This window comes from Hemiscyllium ocellatum, chromosome 10 (assembly GCF_020745735.1).
Source record: "Hemiscyllium ocellatum isolate sHemOce1 chromosome 10, sHemOce1.pat.X.cur, whole genome shotgun sequence".
NCBI lineage: Eukaryota > Metazoa > Chordata > Chondrichthyes > Orectolobiformes > Hemiscylliidae > Hemiscyllium > Hemiscyllium ocellatum.
The window spans coordinates 11,761,893-11,778,004 of NC_083410.1; the positions used below are offsets into that span (position 1 = coordinate 11,761,893).

General features: G+C 40.2%; 1 protein-coding gene across 4 annotated transcripts in view; it reads left to right on the forward strand.

Annotated features, from left to right (window-relative positions):
• LOC132819649 (kinesin-like protein KIF13B) overlaps positions 1–16,112 on the forward strand; it is a 176,139-nt gene that overhangs the window by 115,195 nt on the left and 44,832 nt on the right. For all 4 annotated transcript variants that reach the window (XM_060831252.1, XM_060831253.1, XM_060831254.1 and 1 more), the window contains exons 15-22: positions 440–526; positions 990–1,180; positions 2,483–2,690; positions 2,997–3,159; positions 5,521–5,667; positions 11,728–11,877; positions 14,379–14,519; positions 15,496–15,669. In XM_060831252.1, the coding sequence (XP_060687235.1) occupies positions 440–526; positions 990–1,180; positions 2,483–2,690; positions 2,997–3,159; positions 5,521–5,667; positions 11,728–11,877; positions 14,379–14,519; positions 15,496–15,669 (1,261 nt within the window). The remainder of the gene's footprint in view (positions 1–439; positions 527–989; positions 1,181–2,482; positions 2,691–2,996; positions 3,160–5,520; positions 5,668–11,727; positions 11,878–14,378; positions 14,520–15,495; positions 15,670–16,112) is intronic.

Sequence of the window (16,112 nt, forward strand, 5' to 3'; positions counted from 1 at the left end):
GTTTATGGAAGCATCCGGTTCCTTCCAGATATCCCAATTTGTTTCTCTGGCTTCTTAATATGTTAATAACTGTAGCATTGGCAACAATGTTATCAGTTGTTTATTCATTGAATTTTGGTATTCCTTTTCTAAATATATGAGCAGGAGTAGGCTATTTGGCCTTGTGACCCTATTCCACCAATGGGTATTATGGCTGATCATCCAGCTCAGTACCCTCTTCCCACTTTCTCCCCGGACCCCTTATCCATTTAGCTTTAAGAAAATTAACTCCTCCTTGGAAACATTTAATGTTTTGCCCTTAACTGCTTTTTGTGAGTGCATAGAGATCTTTTGGTATATTAAAGGCACCTTGTAAAGGCGCAAGTTGTTGAAATTAGTTGTGTGTTGCACTTCACCAGAATTTTCACAACTTCTGGTTGTAATCTTTCTTCCTTGCTAGAACATTTGTGAATGGCTCCCTGTTGACCACCCCTGTGCAGCTTCACCACGGTGATCGAATCCTTTGGGGAAACAACCATTTCTTCAGGTAAATTTGTGTGATCATGTAAAATTAAAGTTTGCTAGTTCTTCTCTAATCTGTTATCAGATGGCACTTTAAATTAAAAACTAGGTCAAAATACTTCTGTTGTGTAGTTAGTGAATTGAAATTCAGAAGATTTTTCTTATTTAACGGCAACAAAATACAGTGAATTTTTGAGGCCTGGTTCGTTGTATTAATTATTGCACTGTTGTTGCAAAAGATGCTGGGTAAATGTTGCGTATTCCAAATCCTGTGAAACCTGTTCAGCTGCATTCTCCAGGATTCAAACAGGGGCGGGACCAGGGTTTACCCAGAGACGGTTTAAGGAGGAGGAAACTTGATTGTATTTATTGGAGCTATGACTGTAAGGCCGTAAGAAAGGAAGCAGCTGCCAATTTGGCATATTTGAAATATAAATTTTCAAAGTCCACTGAATATGAAATAACATATTTGTTTTGACCCTGAACAGAATTAATCTGCCAAAAGCCAAGCAGAAAAGAACACAGGAAGAGGACGGGCAGGAGAGTCCAATGAAGCTAAGTTACAGCAGTGAGCAACTAGATGGAGATGGGGACAGTGCCAGTGAGGGCTCCAGTGAAAGCAATTACAGCTATGAGTTTGCACAGATGGAGGTCACTATGAAGGCGCTTGGAAATAACGGTAAGTAACAAACACTTACTACCCTCATCTTAAAGAATCAATCTTGTTTAGATAGCTGTATGTTAAAGAAAAAAAGGCTTGTGTTCAGCTTTCATCACCACAAAATGTGCTTTCTCCCATCTGGTTACGTATTGAAGTTGTGGTTGAAATAATCACAACCAATAAAAATATAGGATCAGGCAGAAGGCTGCTCTTGAGTAGATTTTATCCATTTAGGTGCAGCTTGGGCTGAGGAAGTGGAAGACATAAGAGTACATAGTGAGTTTTACAGTACAGAAAGTGACCCATTGTATCTGCGCAGATTATCAACACCCATCCACTCTGTTTTTAAAAAAAAATGGAATAACTGTGGATCCTGGAAATCAGACAAAAACAGATATTGCTGGAAAAGCTGAGCAGGTCTGGCAGCATCTGTGGGAGGGAAATCAGATGGTGATGGGCGTTTGGAACGCTTTGCCAGCAGGGGTGGTAGAAGCAGGCACGGTAGATCTATTTAAGATGCATCTGGACAAATGCATGAGTAGCTGGGGAGCAGAGGGATACAGATGCTTAGAAATTGACTGATAGGTTTAGACATTACATTTGGATAGGCTCAGGCTTGGAGGGCTGAAGGGCCTGTCCCTGGGCTGTAAATTTTCTTTTCTTTGTTAATATTTCATGTCCAGTGACCCCTTCCTCAGCACTGCAATTCAACTAATATGTTAATGTGGAGTTTTATTACATTTGTCTTTAAGTGAGTTGTCTTTGGAGAGAAGAATATTGGTGTTAGCAGACAGTCCAGAGCATCTTAAGAAATTCTGGCAAGTAATGTTTAAAGCAGGTAATTGAAATATTGATAAGAGGTGCCTGTGTCAATGCATGAAGATCTGAGGTTAAGGCATCAAGGGCAATATGTTGTATAACAGAAAATAGAAATACAAAGCAGATTTGGCAGCAGAAGAGAAGTTCAGGTAGATGGTTCAGGTTTTAACTCGAGTCTCAATTTGAAACACTAATTGTTTTGATCTTCAGATATTGCCAGACCTACTGAGAATTAGTGAGTTTTGAGAAGATTTGAGCATTGCTAGAAACTTTTTATTTTATATCAGATTTCTATCATCCGGTGTGTTTTCATTTCGAAGTATGAAAAGGTAACTTGTTAAATTTCTGAAAGGTAAAGAAATTGTCTTTGAAGAATATCCAACTTCTCTGTCGCATTCCTTCTATTAATCTTGCCCCTTACTCCTTGATGGATAAGAAACCGTGCAAGTGGCAGTAGGACTTTGCACATTGTGCTAATTCCATGATTTATTGAATTGGCAGATGCAATGCAGTCGGTGCTGCAGAGGTTGGAACGTCAACATGAGGAAGAGAAGCGCTTTGCACTCGAACAGCAGCGCCTAATGTACGAGCGGGAACTGGAGCAGTTACGTAGGCGTTTGTCTCCAGAGAAACATTACCGTAGCATGGAGCGCCTTTCATTCGGCTCCCCTAGTACTCAACAGCGGCTACGTCAGTGGACAGAAGAGAGGTAAGTCAGTGGCAAGCTCAGTTTTTTCTTCATAATGACCTCATTGTAGGGTTGTACTGAGTGATTCTTTTCTGCTCCTTTCAAGAAGCTGCACGTTGTTTCTTTGGCAAACATGTCTAGCCCTGAATTAAAACTTGCTTAGAAATTATGTCAGCATAACTAGAAGCCAGGATCAAAATTGATCTACTGGATTTTGTTTCTTGTGTGGGATTTTACATCTTGCATTCTTTAATAATTCAGTGGTATTGTAAGTAGCTATTTAGGACTACTATTTTGCTTTTCACAATGGATTTTTGATCATTACAGAGAAGCAATGCTCAATGTCAGTCTCCTGAAGTTGCAAGAACAGATTGCCAAGGCAAATCATTATGTACATGAAGCAAATTATATCGCTGAAGAGATGGAAAAGAAGACAGAGTATCAAGTGACTCTACAGATTCCAGCATCCAGCCTAGATGCTAACCGAAAGGTAAAAATTGGTATATTGCATGTTCTTAAGTTAAGATGGAAATTGAGAGTGTTTATTTACTTTCATTAATTTTTTTGCTACTGAAGTGCAGTGAGCTTTGATATATCCTGTGTTTCAGTGCAACTCCCAAAATTTTGCTTTGTTAGATGTCCTAGTATTTTAAAATATTAATCTTTAAGAACTGGTTTAAAAAGAAAAATTGTACAGATGGTCATGAATGTTAGTCCTTCTGCCATGAAGAAAACAGGAGGAAGAGATTTCATGAAGCAGCTCATTATGGAGAAGAGGAACCTTGAGGTAACTTCACCCTACAGAGATCTGAAAGAATTGTGGTCAAGTAGTGTGAGCAGAGGCACTGTTAGACTGAATATGGTCATCCACAATCTAACACTGAAAAATATGTATTTCCATATGTGCTTTCTGGCTTATCGGAGTGAAGTTGAAATTTCTTAGCGGACAAGAACGAATTAGCAAATGATGAATGATTTTGATAAAATACAGTCTTTAAAAGTGAGCAAGAAATGATCAAGCATGTTATCATCAATAGGGGTTGTGTAATGACAGGTTGAAATCCAGTCATAAGGAAGTTGGAAGTTCACAAGGCAGATGAAACATTTTCCTTTTCCAAATTGAATCTCCGATGTGTTGGTTTAGGAAAGATCGAAGGATATGGGCTGTAAAGTTTCCCCCAAGCCACCCTACTAAAATTCTTAGGCCACAGTCTTGAGAAGAATGTTGTATCTTGGATATAAGTTTCATTTCTCCATCAGATCTTTTTATCCCTATTTGTTAGGATATTACCTGGTGTGGGACTGAATTAATTGATATAAAAATAGCTTTTGTATATTTTGCAAATGGCATTCTGCTGACCAAACACCCTGAAATTCATATTATCTTGGATCTCATTTGCATTATAAAAGAACAACAGTGCTTGAAGTCAGAAATGAACTGCTGTTATTGTGCAGAATGTAAATCATCTTCATTAATGTTGATTCTTACTGCAGACATCTGTTTGTGCCTGTGAATGATCCCACAGTATTGGGATTAATCTCTGCTTTCGTTCCTTGTTTGTTAATGAGGTAATCGCTGACTAAAGGTGGAGCAATCCTATAGTTAGTTTCAGTTGGTCCAGCAAGGCATCTGCTGTTAAATGTGTATTCAGTAAACAATACAAACGAGTAATTTCCTAAACATTGAAGAGATGAGAGAACAAGTGAGTGTGCAATTTATATTTGTTAAAAACAAATGCATTTAACAGAAACGTTGAATTCTAGATCTTCCAACAATAGTTATTGACTCATTTCAACTATTTAGCACAGAAAACTGTATCATACGCTATTTCCTTTGTAATAAACGCAAATTACTAGGAACACTGAGCAGGTCAGAAAGCATTTTTGGAAAGAGAAGCAGAGTTAACATTTCAATTTTGATATGAAATATTAACTAATTTCTCTCACCACAGATGATGGCAAATGTACTGCCATCTGACACCTTAGATTTTTTTATATCCACAAAATTGTGCTGCCCATCATCTGACTTGCATATTGTACTTGGTATGATGTTAGAGTCCTTCAAACTATAGTTATTCATTTAATATGATACAAATAATTTCATCAGTAAAACATGATACAGAGTCCACATTATTTTTTTTATCTCTGACTGTTGCTGCAGTCTTTCAAAATGGATTATTATGAATGTAGATGTTATTTTCGTGCAGAATGAAACTGCCATACAGCTCATTTTATCTTAAATATGCATTGCATCATCCATTAGTTTGCCTCATCAGTTTCTGTTCGCCCACAAGTACAGTCTGTGGTTGCAGCTAGTATTCTGCTTGTGCCTCGTTTAAATGTGTCATGTGGGATAAATCCCAACAGCAATTTACCAGGTCTAGATTCCATTGGTGAATGAGATTAATCAGTGTTTCATGGCACTGTGTGACTTATTTGGCTCATATAAATGATCACTGAGTTTACAGAAGGTGACTGTGGATTGTCAAGCAACCTATCTTGTAGTTATCTTGTTCCAGGCAGAAGTATCTTTCTCTTTTTTCCCCTTCTCTCCCCCTCAGTTGCTCTACCCCTACACTCACACGAAGTTGGCAAGATTTCAGTCTTGGAATCTTTGTAGATCTAAATTTCAGCATGTCTTTGGCAATCATTGCACAGAAGGGTTTAGAGTCACTTGTAGCACTTATTCTGGTGCTTCCCCCAGTATTTCAGTTACCGGTCTACACAGATCTTATCTTAATAAATAGATTCTGAATTGTTTGTGTAGCTCTAAGTTCTTGTGTGTGTCTGTTGGGATATTTTAGATGAATTTTGGGTAGAAGCAACTGCTTTTACACTCTGTTTCCAACAGCGTGATTCCGTTCTCAGTGAACCAGCCATTCAGGTACGAAGGAAAGGTAAAGGCAAACAGATCTGGTCATTGGAGAAACTGGAAAACCGATTAATTGATATGCGTGAACTTTACCAGGAGTGGAAAGACTGTGATGAGGATAATCCTGTAAGTAGATTTATGTCACCTTTTAATACGTTGTTAAACTTTAGCAATGTGGGAATATGCTGAAAGAGCTCCTATACCTCTTGGCACACACTATCATATGTAAATATTGTATCTTCATGAGCTTGCAAGTATGGTTCTCTTCTGTGAAGTCATGTTGGTCGTCCTATGATATATTCATTACTTCTTGAAATAACTGAACCAGAAGTATATTTTCAGCTAAGTATACTTGATTTTTGATTTTTGACATTGTATAAAAGGAATTGTTAGAACCCTTGCTGAATTTACATCACTTTATTTTTAATCTTGTACAATTTGGGGCTGGAAATGACTGGTGGACATTGGGACAGATTGTATTAAAAGGGGAAAAAGCAGAATAACCAAGCTTTCCTTTGTTTGAGAGGCAAAACCTGGAAAATAATTACAGGCTGAGTCTCGATTTTAAAAAGATGCTCATAGATTCTGTGACCTCCTAAGAAGAGCATTGTGTTTTAAATAGATAACAGAAGTTTGCTATTTACAAGGTCAATAAACCTTGGAATTGGTTCCAGCAAATCTGAAAGAGACCCTATATTCAAGCTGGTGGCAGTATTTGAATTGAGGCCTTGGAAGTGTCAATTAGTTGGGGTGGAACCAGAATTAAAGTTTTTTCTGAACCATGTTTTATGAGAAATAAATCCAGACTGCTGCTAAAACAGTGTCAAGATCTGAAAGCTCCCTGCCTAGCCTGATACGCTGACACATTACTGAATCCTAAAGAGAGTTGAGTTGGAAGCATTGCTGTTTTTGCTAGGGTTGACAGAGAAAGAAACCTAGATCAATATTTCAGAAAAGCAGCCAAGGGATCCTCATTTATGTCTGAAACAATGCCTTCAGGAAATCCATTTAAATAATTTTGTCCGGATATGTTGTTTTCTTTTATTTATCCCATAACTATGCTTGCTTGCTTTGTTTTTGTTGGTTTGTCTTTTGTGCAAATGGGGTCTGAAAATAAATGTTATGGGTTTTAAGCACAGATGTTAATCAGCTTACTGTGTTTAATTTTCTCTTTGCTGAAGTTATTGTGTGATTGAAAAGTGGAGTCTCTTGTTTAAGATACAAAACTGATGGCTGGTGCGTGTATCAAATGATTGGCCAGAGGAAATGGTGGAGGCTGGTACAATTGCAGCATTTAAATGGCATCTGGATGGGTACATGAATAGGAAAGGTTTGGAGGGATATGAGCCAAGTGCTGGCAAATTGGACTAGATTAATTTAGAATGGCTGGTCGGCATGGATGGGTTGGACTGAAGGGTTGTACAACTCTGACGACTATTTAAAAAAAAGTTTAAGATTGGTTATTCAATGGTCTGGTTAGGAACCATTGAATTGACTATTTGGGGTCTTTGGTTTAATTTTACTGTGTTGTAAATACTGAGGTGGAAAAGCTGGTTTGTTTCGGCTTTCCTGTGTTGTCACATTGTAAAATGATATCACATATGGAATGCTCTTATTTCAGGTATAACAGTGAAAAGTCAGTTCATGTGTCAGGTACCCTCCTCATCATTCACTGGTGATGATCTGTAGCATTGAAAGGTCAAATAACAGACTAGGAAAAGTGGGAAATTTCATTTTAAAAAGTATGTCGAATAACATTTATAAGGCATGATTTACCACCTTAGGACATAAATAATCAAATGCATGTTGTGAAAATGGAGTTCAATGGGCACCAGTAGGAATGACAAGTTCTCTTCCATGGAGATAAATAGAGGACCAGTTGTGTTAAGACCTTTTTCCAAGCGCTAGCTTACAAAGTACTGCATTGAATTTAGTTTATAGCTTTCCATGACAGGATTTTAACTGTTCATTTTCTGAATTTCTCATGCAGTGCCATACAATTAAGTTATTCTGCTAGCACCTCTTACACATTGTGAGCATTCTAAGGACAGTATTTTAACTATATTCTTGCAGTAGTTTCATAAATTTAATTTAATAAGTCTGTTTAATTGCTTATAGAAGTATCCTTAAGCAATAATGCTATATTAATAGGAAGATGTTCATATGTGGCAAAGTCTTATCTGAATTCTGCCTCCATGTTTTAACATAAATCAAGTTTTAAGCACTGAAATGATAGTTTTGCTCCCTGGACAGTTATCCCTCTGAAGTGTTTAGGTCTGTGTTAAGGCCCGGAACTTGATATGAATTACTGTGAGCTACATAATGAATTGGAATTATGATATTTTGTTTCTAATTTGTACTGGATTGCAATTGTAGTTGGGCATTTATGCCTATAACTTTTCAAAACTTTCTGAGGAACTTAGGCAGGAGCCATTTAACCCCTGGAGCCTGTTATCCTCCCTCTTGTGGCTGAAATACTTATTGTTGAACAAAGTATATGACTCATATTGAACCTTGTCATGCCTCTCAGACATATCCTAAATGTTTCATGTGTAACAAATTTAGTTTGAATTGCAGTGATCATTACCCAAACAAATGTGGCAATCAATTTATTTGTTACAAAATTTCTCAATGTAGTAAGATATCAATAAATCTGTTTTTGGTGATGGTCCTTGAAGAAAAATTGCTCAAGACACGGAAGAAGGCTGCAATTAATGGTTTATCCAGTTATTTTCAATTTTTGGTAGGACATCACACAGCCCCCAGCCACTCACTCCCACCTCTCCTGTTTGATTATCCTTTATTATTTTTAAGTGTACATTTTGTTATAGATGTCGAAATGAGTACATGATACCGTTTATACAAGGGTTCTACAGTGTGCCATTGTTCAGAATGAAAGTTGCATTACTAAACTTCCTCCAATGAATTTAGGGATGGGCAGTGAATGATGGCCTAACCAGTAGCACCCATATCTCATAAAGGAATGAAAGAAATTAGTGCATCTACTTGATCTAATTTAACTAATCTGTACCCGTCCTTTCAGAGGAGCAACCTTGCAGAATTCTATCTCTAAAGAGTAATTGACTACTAGTCTTAAAAGGTTGTCAGCAGTTCATGGATTTTAATGATCTGTGTGAGGATTTTTAATTTAAAATCAAATAGACTCCATTTTAACCATCCATGTTAATAAAATAAAACATATGATATTTTCATTCTAAATCAACTTTATTAACAATACTAAATTACTCTAGTGCTTAATCCAAATGTTGCCTTTTGCAATGGAGCATTCTCTTTAGTAATACACGAATCTTGCGACATGGAGAAGGCCCATTGATGCTTGTTTGCTCAGTTCGGTATTGGAACTTAAAACTACTTCATTTAGAAATGTGTGTCATCAGTTGAGCCAAATAAAATTAAAATGTTCTTCCTATAGTGGACCACTAACATTAGGCTGATATGAGCATATACCCTGAATTCTGTTAGTGGTGCTTTCAAAATGTTCACTTGAGATACAGGTGAGCAACTTGGGATGAAGTTGCTTTTAGATAAGAAAATAAGATTGTAAGATATCGACCTTTCAAATCAAGTTTACCTACCGCATGTCAAACCTGTCATCTGTTGCCTCCAGATATAATACTGCGCTAGTACTTCATCACATTTAACTGTCAGCTTTTGAATTGCCACTTTATCTTCTATCAGCTTATAAAGGCTGTAACTACATGCAAGTCAACCATTTGACCCAACTCTCTGTACTTAAGTTTGTTTCCAATTTAAAACCATAGTTCCGAAACAGCTAGTTGTAAGCTAGACTTTAGTGATAGTCTGAGGTCTAACAAATGACATTGAATTTTATTTGGAAGATTGTTTCAATATGTTAAAAATAATAACATGAACTGATACTGAAAGAATAGGAAGAAAATCCTGCACTCCAAATCCTCCTGCCTCCTTGGATATTCAACTGCTCATGTTCAAAGATCTATTGGTCAAAGTTGGTCTATTCCATCACATGGCAACCCATGGCAGAAACTCAACTCTGAGATGACATCCTCTTTCCCACAACCCCGCACCGCCCGTTTCTACCTCCTGCCCAAAACCCACAAACCTGACTGCCCCGGCCAACCTATTGTCTCAGCCTGCCCCACCGAACTCATCTCCTCATACCTCGACACGGTCCTGTCCCCCTTAGTCCAAGAACTCCCCTCCTACGTTCGGGCCTCCACCTCCTCCATGATTTTCGCTATCCCGGTCCCCAACGCCTTATCTTCACCGTGGGCATCCAGTCCCTGTACAACTCCATCCCCCATCATGAAGGACTCCAAGCCCTCTGCTTCTTCCTTTCCCGCCGTGCCAACCAGTACCCTTCCACTGACACCCTCCTTCGACTGACTGAACTGCTCCTCACCCTGAACAACTTCTCTTTCCAATCCTCCCACTTCCTCCAAACCAAAGGAGTTGCCATGGGCCCCAGCTATGCCTGCCTCTTCGTAGGATATGTGGAACAGTCCATCTTCCGCAACTACACTGGCACCACCCCCCACCTTTTCCTTCGCTACATCGATGACTGTATCGGCTCTGCCTCGTGCTCCCATGAGGAGGTTGAACAGTTCATCCACTTTACCAACACCTTCCACCCCGACCTCAAATTCACCTGGACCATCTCAGACTCCTCCCTCCCCTTCCTAGACCTTTCCATTTCTATCTCGGGCGACCGAATCAACACAGATATCTACTATAAACTGACTGACTCCCACAGCTACCTAGACTACACCTCCTCCCACCCTGCCCCCTGTAAAAGCGCCATCCCATATTCCCAATTCCTTCATCTCCGCCGCATCTGCTCCCAGGAGGCCTCCTTCTTCCAGGACCGCAGATTCCCCCCAGACGTGATTGACGATGCCCTCCACCGCATCTCCTCCACTTCCCGCTCCTCCGCTCTTGAGCCCTGCCCCTCCAACCGCCACTGGGACAGAACCACACTGGTTCTCACCTACCACCCCACCAAACTCCATATACAGCGTATCATCCACCGTCATTTCCGCCACCTCCAAACGGACCCCACCACCAAGGATATATTTCCCTCCCCTCCCCTATCAGTGTTCCGAAAAGATCACTCCCTCCGTGACTCCGTCAGGTCCACACCCCCCACCAACCAACCTCCACTCCCGGCACCTTCCCCTGCAACCGCAAGAAATGCAAAACTTGCGTCCACACCACCTCCCTTACTTCTGTCCAAGGCCCCAAGAGATCCTTCCATATCGGCCACAAATTCACCTGCACCTCCACACACATCATCTATTGCATCCGCTACACCCGATGTGGCCTCCTCTATATTGGGGAGACAGGCCGCCTACTTGCGGAACGTTTCAGAGAACACCTCTGGGACATCCGGACCAATCAACCCAACCACCCCGTGGCTCAACACTTCAACTCCCCCTCCCACTCCACCAAGGACATGCAGGTCCTTGGACTCCTCCACCGCCAGACCATAACAACATGACGGTTGGAGGAAGTGCGCCTCATCTTCCGCCTGGGAACCCTCCAACCACAAGGGATGAACTCAGATTTCTCCAGTTTCCTCATTTCCCCCCCCCCCCCCCCCCCCCCCCCCCCCCACCTTGTCTCAGTCAAATCCCTCGAACTCAGCACCGCCTTCCTAACCTGCAATCTTCTTCCTGACCTCTCCGCCCCCACCCCACTCCGGCCTATTACCCTCACCTTGACCTTCTTCCACCTATCACATCTCCATCGCCCCTCCCCCAAGTCCCTCCTCCCTACCTTTTATCTTAGCCTGCTGGACACACTTTCCTCATTCCTGATGAAACGCTTATGCCCGAAATGTCGAATTTCCTGTTCCTTGGGTGCTGCCTGACCTGCGCTTTTCCAGCAACACATTTTCAGCTCCTCTTTCAACTGAGGACAGCTGATGACGATAAGTGTTGAATGGAGTAAATGTTCAGACAGTGTTTCTCATGCGATGTTAATATGCTGATGAATGTGCATATTTTAGGCATTTTCCATTTTATTTCAACTTTAAACATTTCCTGTTTTCCTTCGTTTTAGTTATTCATGCATTGCCTCAGTGATTCTGAATTTATCGAGGATACCTGAGCATATTCTGACACCTTTATTTGTATAGGTTCAATTCATTTGCAGGCCGTTGGTTGAATGGTGATCTTTCTTTTGCAGATGATGAGATCCTATTTCAAGCGAGCTGACCCGTTCTTTGACGAACAAGAAAATCATAGCCTTATTGGGGTTGCAAATGTATTTTTGGAATTGCTCTTTTACGATGTTAAATTGCAGTATGCAGTACCCATCATTAACCAGAAGGGAGAGGTATGTGATAGTTCACTGTACTTCGCTGGTAATGTTGAAAGGCTGCAGTTACAGAATGTTGAATGTTATCCTTCCACCTCTGAGATATTGATGATAACTCCAACTTCTGAAAACCTTAAATTCTCAAAGAATATGCAAGGGAATTACCCACTTGATAAGATGATAATTGTGTACTCTTGGGTTGCTGTTTCCTGCATCATAATCGCTAGGGAGATACAAATTCACATCCAAGCAAACATCAACATTAGCTACTAAATTCTCTCTGATGCAGCTCTATTGATAGCCAGAACGTTTTTTATTAGATTAGATTACTTACAGTGTGGAAACAGGCCCTTCGGCCCAACAAGTCCACACTGACCCACCCATACATTTACCCCTTTACCTAACACTACGGGCAATTTTAGCATGGCCAATTCACCTGACCTGCACATCTTTGTGACTGTGGGAGGAAACCGGAGCACCCGGAGGAAACCCATGCAGACACGGGCAGCATGCGCAAACTCCACACAGTCAATCGCCTGAGTCGGGAATTGAACCCAGGTCTCTGGCACTGTGAGGCAGCAGTGCTTGCCACTGTCCCACCGTTTTGAAAGGGAGTGCCTTAGATGACCTTATACCTTCAGTATCTGCTCTGATTTCTGACGTTTTCACTTCACAACAATCTTTCCTCATACCATGTTGGTGTTTTGCAGAATGGAGCAATTTTAAAATCCACAGAATTCAGTTTAAAAACTGTCGACAGTGCACACAATGTGTACTGGGATTTGAAGACTTCAGCTTATATTTCTCACAGAGGTGCTTTGCCAGATTGTGGGTTGCTATCCAAAAGCCTGTGGAATTCACTGACCAAGTGGTTGAGACCAAACTATTGAATAAGTTCAACAAGGGGTCGGATATTGTTTTTAGGGCTAAGGGGGTCTCAGAGATGGGGAGAAAATGGGAACAGAGTACTGAGTGGGATGATCAGCTATGACCATATTGAATGTTAGAGCAAACTTGAAGGGCTGATTGGACTACTCCTATTTTCCATGGTAGCCGTATTTCCCATTCAGATTGTGTGATCTCCCAATTGCATTTTTTAATTAAAGTTTTACTTTTTCAGCATTTTAGATTTTCATTTTATATCTATAGGCCTGTCCAGAATTATGTGGCAATTAAATGCAATCCTGCTTTGAACTTTAAATGTGTTTTTAAAGTAACTATTTAGTTGAGCCATGTTTAGCTGAATTAAGTATTAGGAAGATTGAGTCGCTATTTTTGGCTTCCACTCCAAAATCCATCCATCCAAAAAACGTTTGCAACTTCTGTCATGTTTGAGCCTAAGATGAGGTTCTAAACCACATATTTGTACCATCACTAAGACTTCTCATGTCTGCTGTTCCACATTTTGCCAACCTTAGATTTGAAGAACATACTGCTGCTCATATCATAACTCAAATTAAGTTCCGATCTCCCATTAACCCCAATGCATGTTGACCGGTTTTAAAATTCTTACTGTTGTTTTTACATCCCTCCTTGCTTTACTCTTTCTGTGTTTTCCTCCAGCATCACAACCTCAAATATCTGTGCTCATCTAATTCTGGTTTCTTGAGCATCCCTGATTTTAATCACTCACATGATTGGTAGTTGTAACTTTAGTTATCTATGACTTAAATTCCTACAAGCCTTCTCTGCATCTCTCCAGCTTCATTTTCATCCTTTAGGCCACTCATTGAAACCTAACTCTCATGATCAAATACTTGGTCAATAGCCTAATCATTGTATTGCTCAGTGTAATTTTGTTTTATAATGCTTTGTGAAAATGCCTTGAAAATGTATTGCGATAAAGATCTGAAATAGATTCAAGTTGTAACTGTGAAGGATTTAGCCTAAAGTCAAATGACTTCATTCCTAGATGATTTCTAGCTTTGTGAACTGAATTACATAAACTATCTCGAGTTTTTTCTGTCAGACAGCTAGCAAGTATCTGCATAAGTGAATCAGATATAATAATGCTGTTATCATGAGGGAAAAATAATAATGAATGTAGGTGGACCTAAAATCATTGTTGCAATGTGTCTACAGGTTTGATCTAGCTTCACTGTTCTACAAACAAACTCTGCTGTTCAGAGCCATGGGGCATAGTTGACTGTGTACTGAATACACCAACCTTTGCTGAAATCTGTGATGGGGATGAAAGGATCACTGCCATACAATGCCACAAAATGTAACTAGGTGATAACTCATTTACTAGCCTTTGTGGCAAGAATGGCAGTGTGTTTACAACAATGGAATCTAAATAAGTTATTACCATTGTTGCCTTTTGATGAAGCTGTGTGGTTCACCAGGCCGTACAAGTCATAATTCCACCCTCCTCTTTTAGGCATACAATGCCGATTTCCCTAAAGTTTGAATTTGTGATTTGAACCCTCAATTCAAATGTAATATACATATTAGGTAATTTTGAGCATCAAAATTTTTCATCAGCTGGGTATGAGTTGCATTATTTGTCCAATTTTTAGGTGGCAGGCCGCCTGCATGTGGAAGTGATGCGAACAAGCGGGGATCTTAGTGATCGAATTGCTGGCGGGGACGATACTTTGGACAGTCCAAACGAAAGTGACGTGCAGGAGAGAGAAACAGTGCGCAAAATAGTCTGCAGAGTAAGTGTGACTCCAGTTCGCTGCAACACTGTGCATAAGAGGGAGTTTGTTGTCTGGAAATTGGCTGAAAACAGTACTACATATGCAGTAGTCCAGAATTGGTTATTGCTTTGTCATAGAGATGAAGAGTAAGTATGGTAAAATTGTCTTTGTCCCAGAGGACCATTTGGATTGCACGCTCATTGGAGAAAGAGAACTGGTGATGAGATTAACCTGAGGGTCACCATGTCTCTGGCAAAGCATGAGGTTGAGAAGGTGAGACCTTTTATGGTGACCTTTGCCAGTATGGGGACTGAACCCACGCAGTTGGCATCACACTGCATCGCCATTCAGCCAGTTGGGCTATCTGACTCCAGTTTAAAAAAGCTATGTAATCCATTTAGCAGTTTGTATCATCTGTAAATTACGCGGTAAAGTAATTTCACTGTTTTCTTGGGAAAAAGCAGAACTTGTGCAAGTGACATTCACAACTATAAGGATTGATTATGCAGTTAGTAACTGCCTGTGAAAACAGTTTACTTAATTAGTTTATTTTAGTATTCTGTTGTTGAATTTCACAAAGATGTGATATCGTAACTGAAATCTAGGATTGGAATTCGGCTAAAAATGATTTTTCCTGAGAGATTCCGTTCCCTTCTGCATTCTGTCTCCCAACGATTTCAGCAGTGGTTTCTACAACTGTTACAAATTGTTTTGTTCTTTTCTGCATAAGTCCTGCATCCCACATTTTGGTCACTGAGTTGAATAATTCCTTGATATAAGGGTCTTTAAAAACCATGCTCCTGGTCACCTGTTTTAAATCTCTCCCGCCGATTTTTGAAAAAATCGTTGGTGATTTGGTAAGATCTCTGTATTGTGCTGCGTACGCTAAATGAGTACCCTGGTGAACTTTAATATGCATAAAACTCTCCCTCTCTCCCTCCCTCCCTCACCCTCTTCCTCTTCTCCCTCCCCTGTCATTCCCCACCACACTTAGATAAAAATTCTTCAAGCGACAGGGCTGCCTCGACACCTGTCAAACTTTGTTTTCTGCCAATATACCTTCTGGGATCAGACTGAACCGATCATTGTTGCACCAGAGGTGGATCCTTCCTCCTTAACCCCACCTGGCAAGGATCCTGAATGCATGGTTGTTTTTGATCACTGTAAGGTAAGGGTATAAATCTTGAAACTTCTGCTGACTTTCTGTTGCATCTTCTAATTTGCTCAGGTATTTGGCTTGATTTTGTTGAAGAGATTTCATATTGAATCAAACGTCATATTGCTTGGGAGCCTGAAAATCCACAGATGTTTAGGCATTTTTTCTAGAAGCCTGCAGAGATGGAATGGGGACACTAAAGTACTCAGTAATTTTTAATGATGGTATGTACTGTTGTGCCAGAGCTTGGTTAATTGAGGGCATATAGTGTCAGAACCAATTGTTCTTCATTTTGATGTCCGTTTAGAATGCTAGAATTGCATAGCAGGTCATTGAATAGCTGGTGAAAATGCTGTTGCTCGTTAGGGAGACATGTTGCAAAACATTGTCATCAGGACAAATGCAAACAGGCTACCTCTCAAAATTAGGCTCTGCTTGACTCCAGCATTGCACAG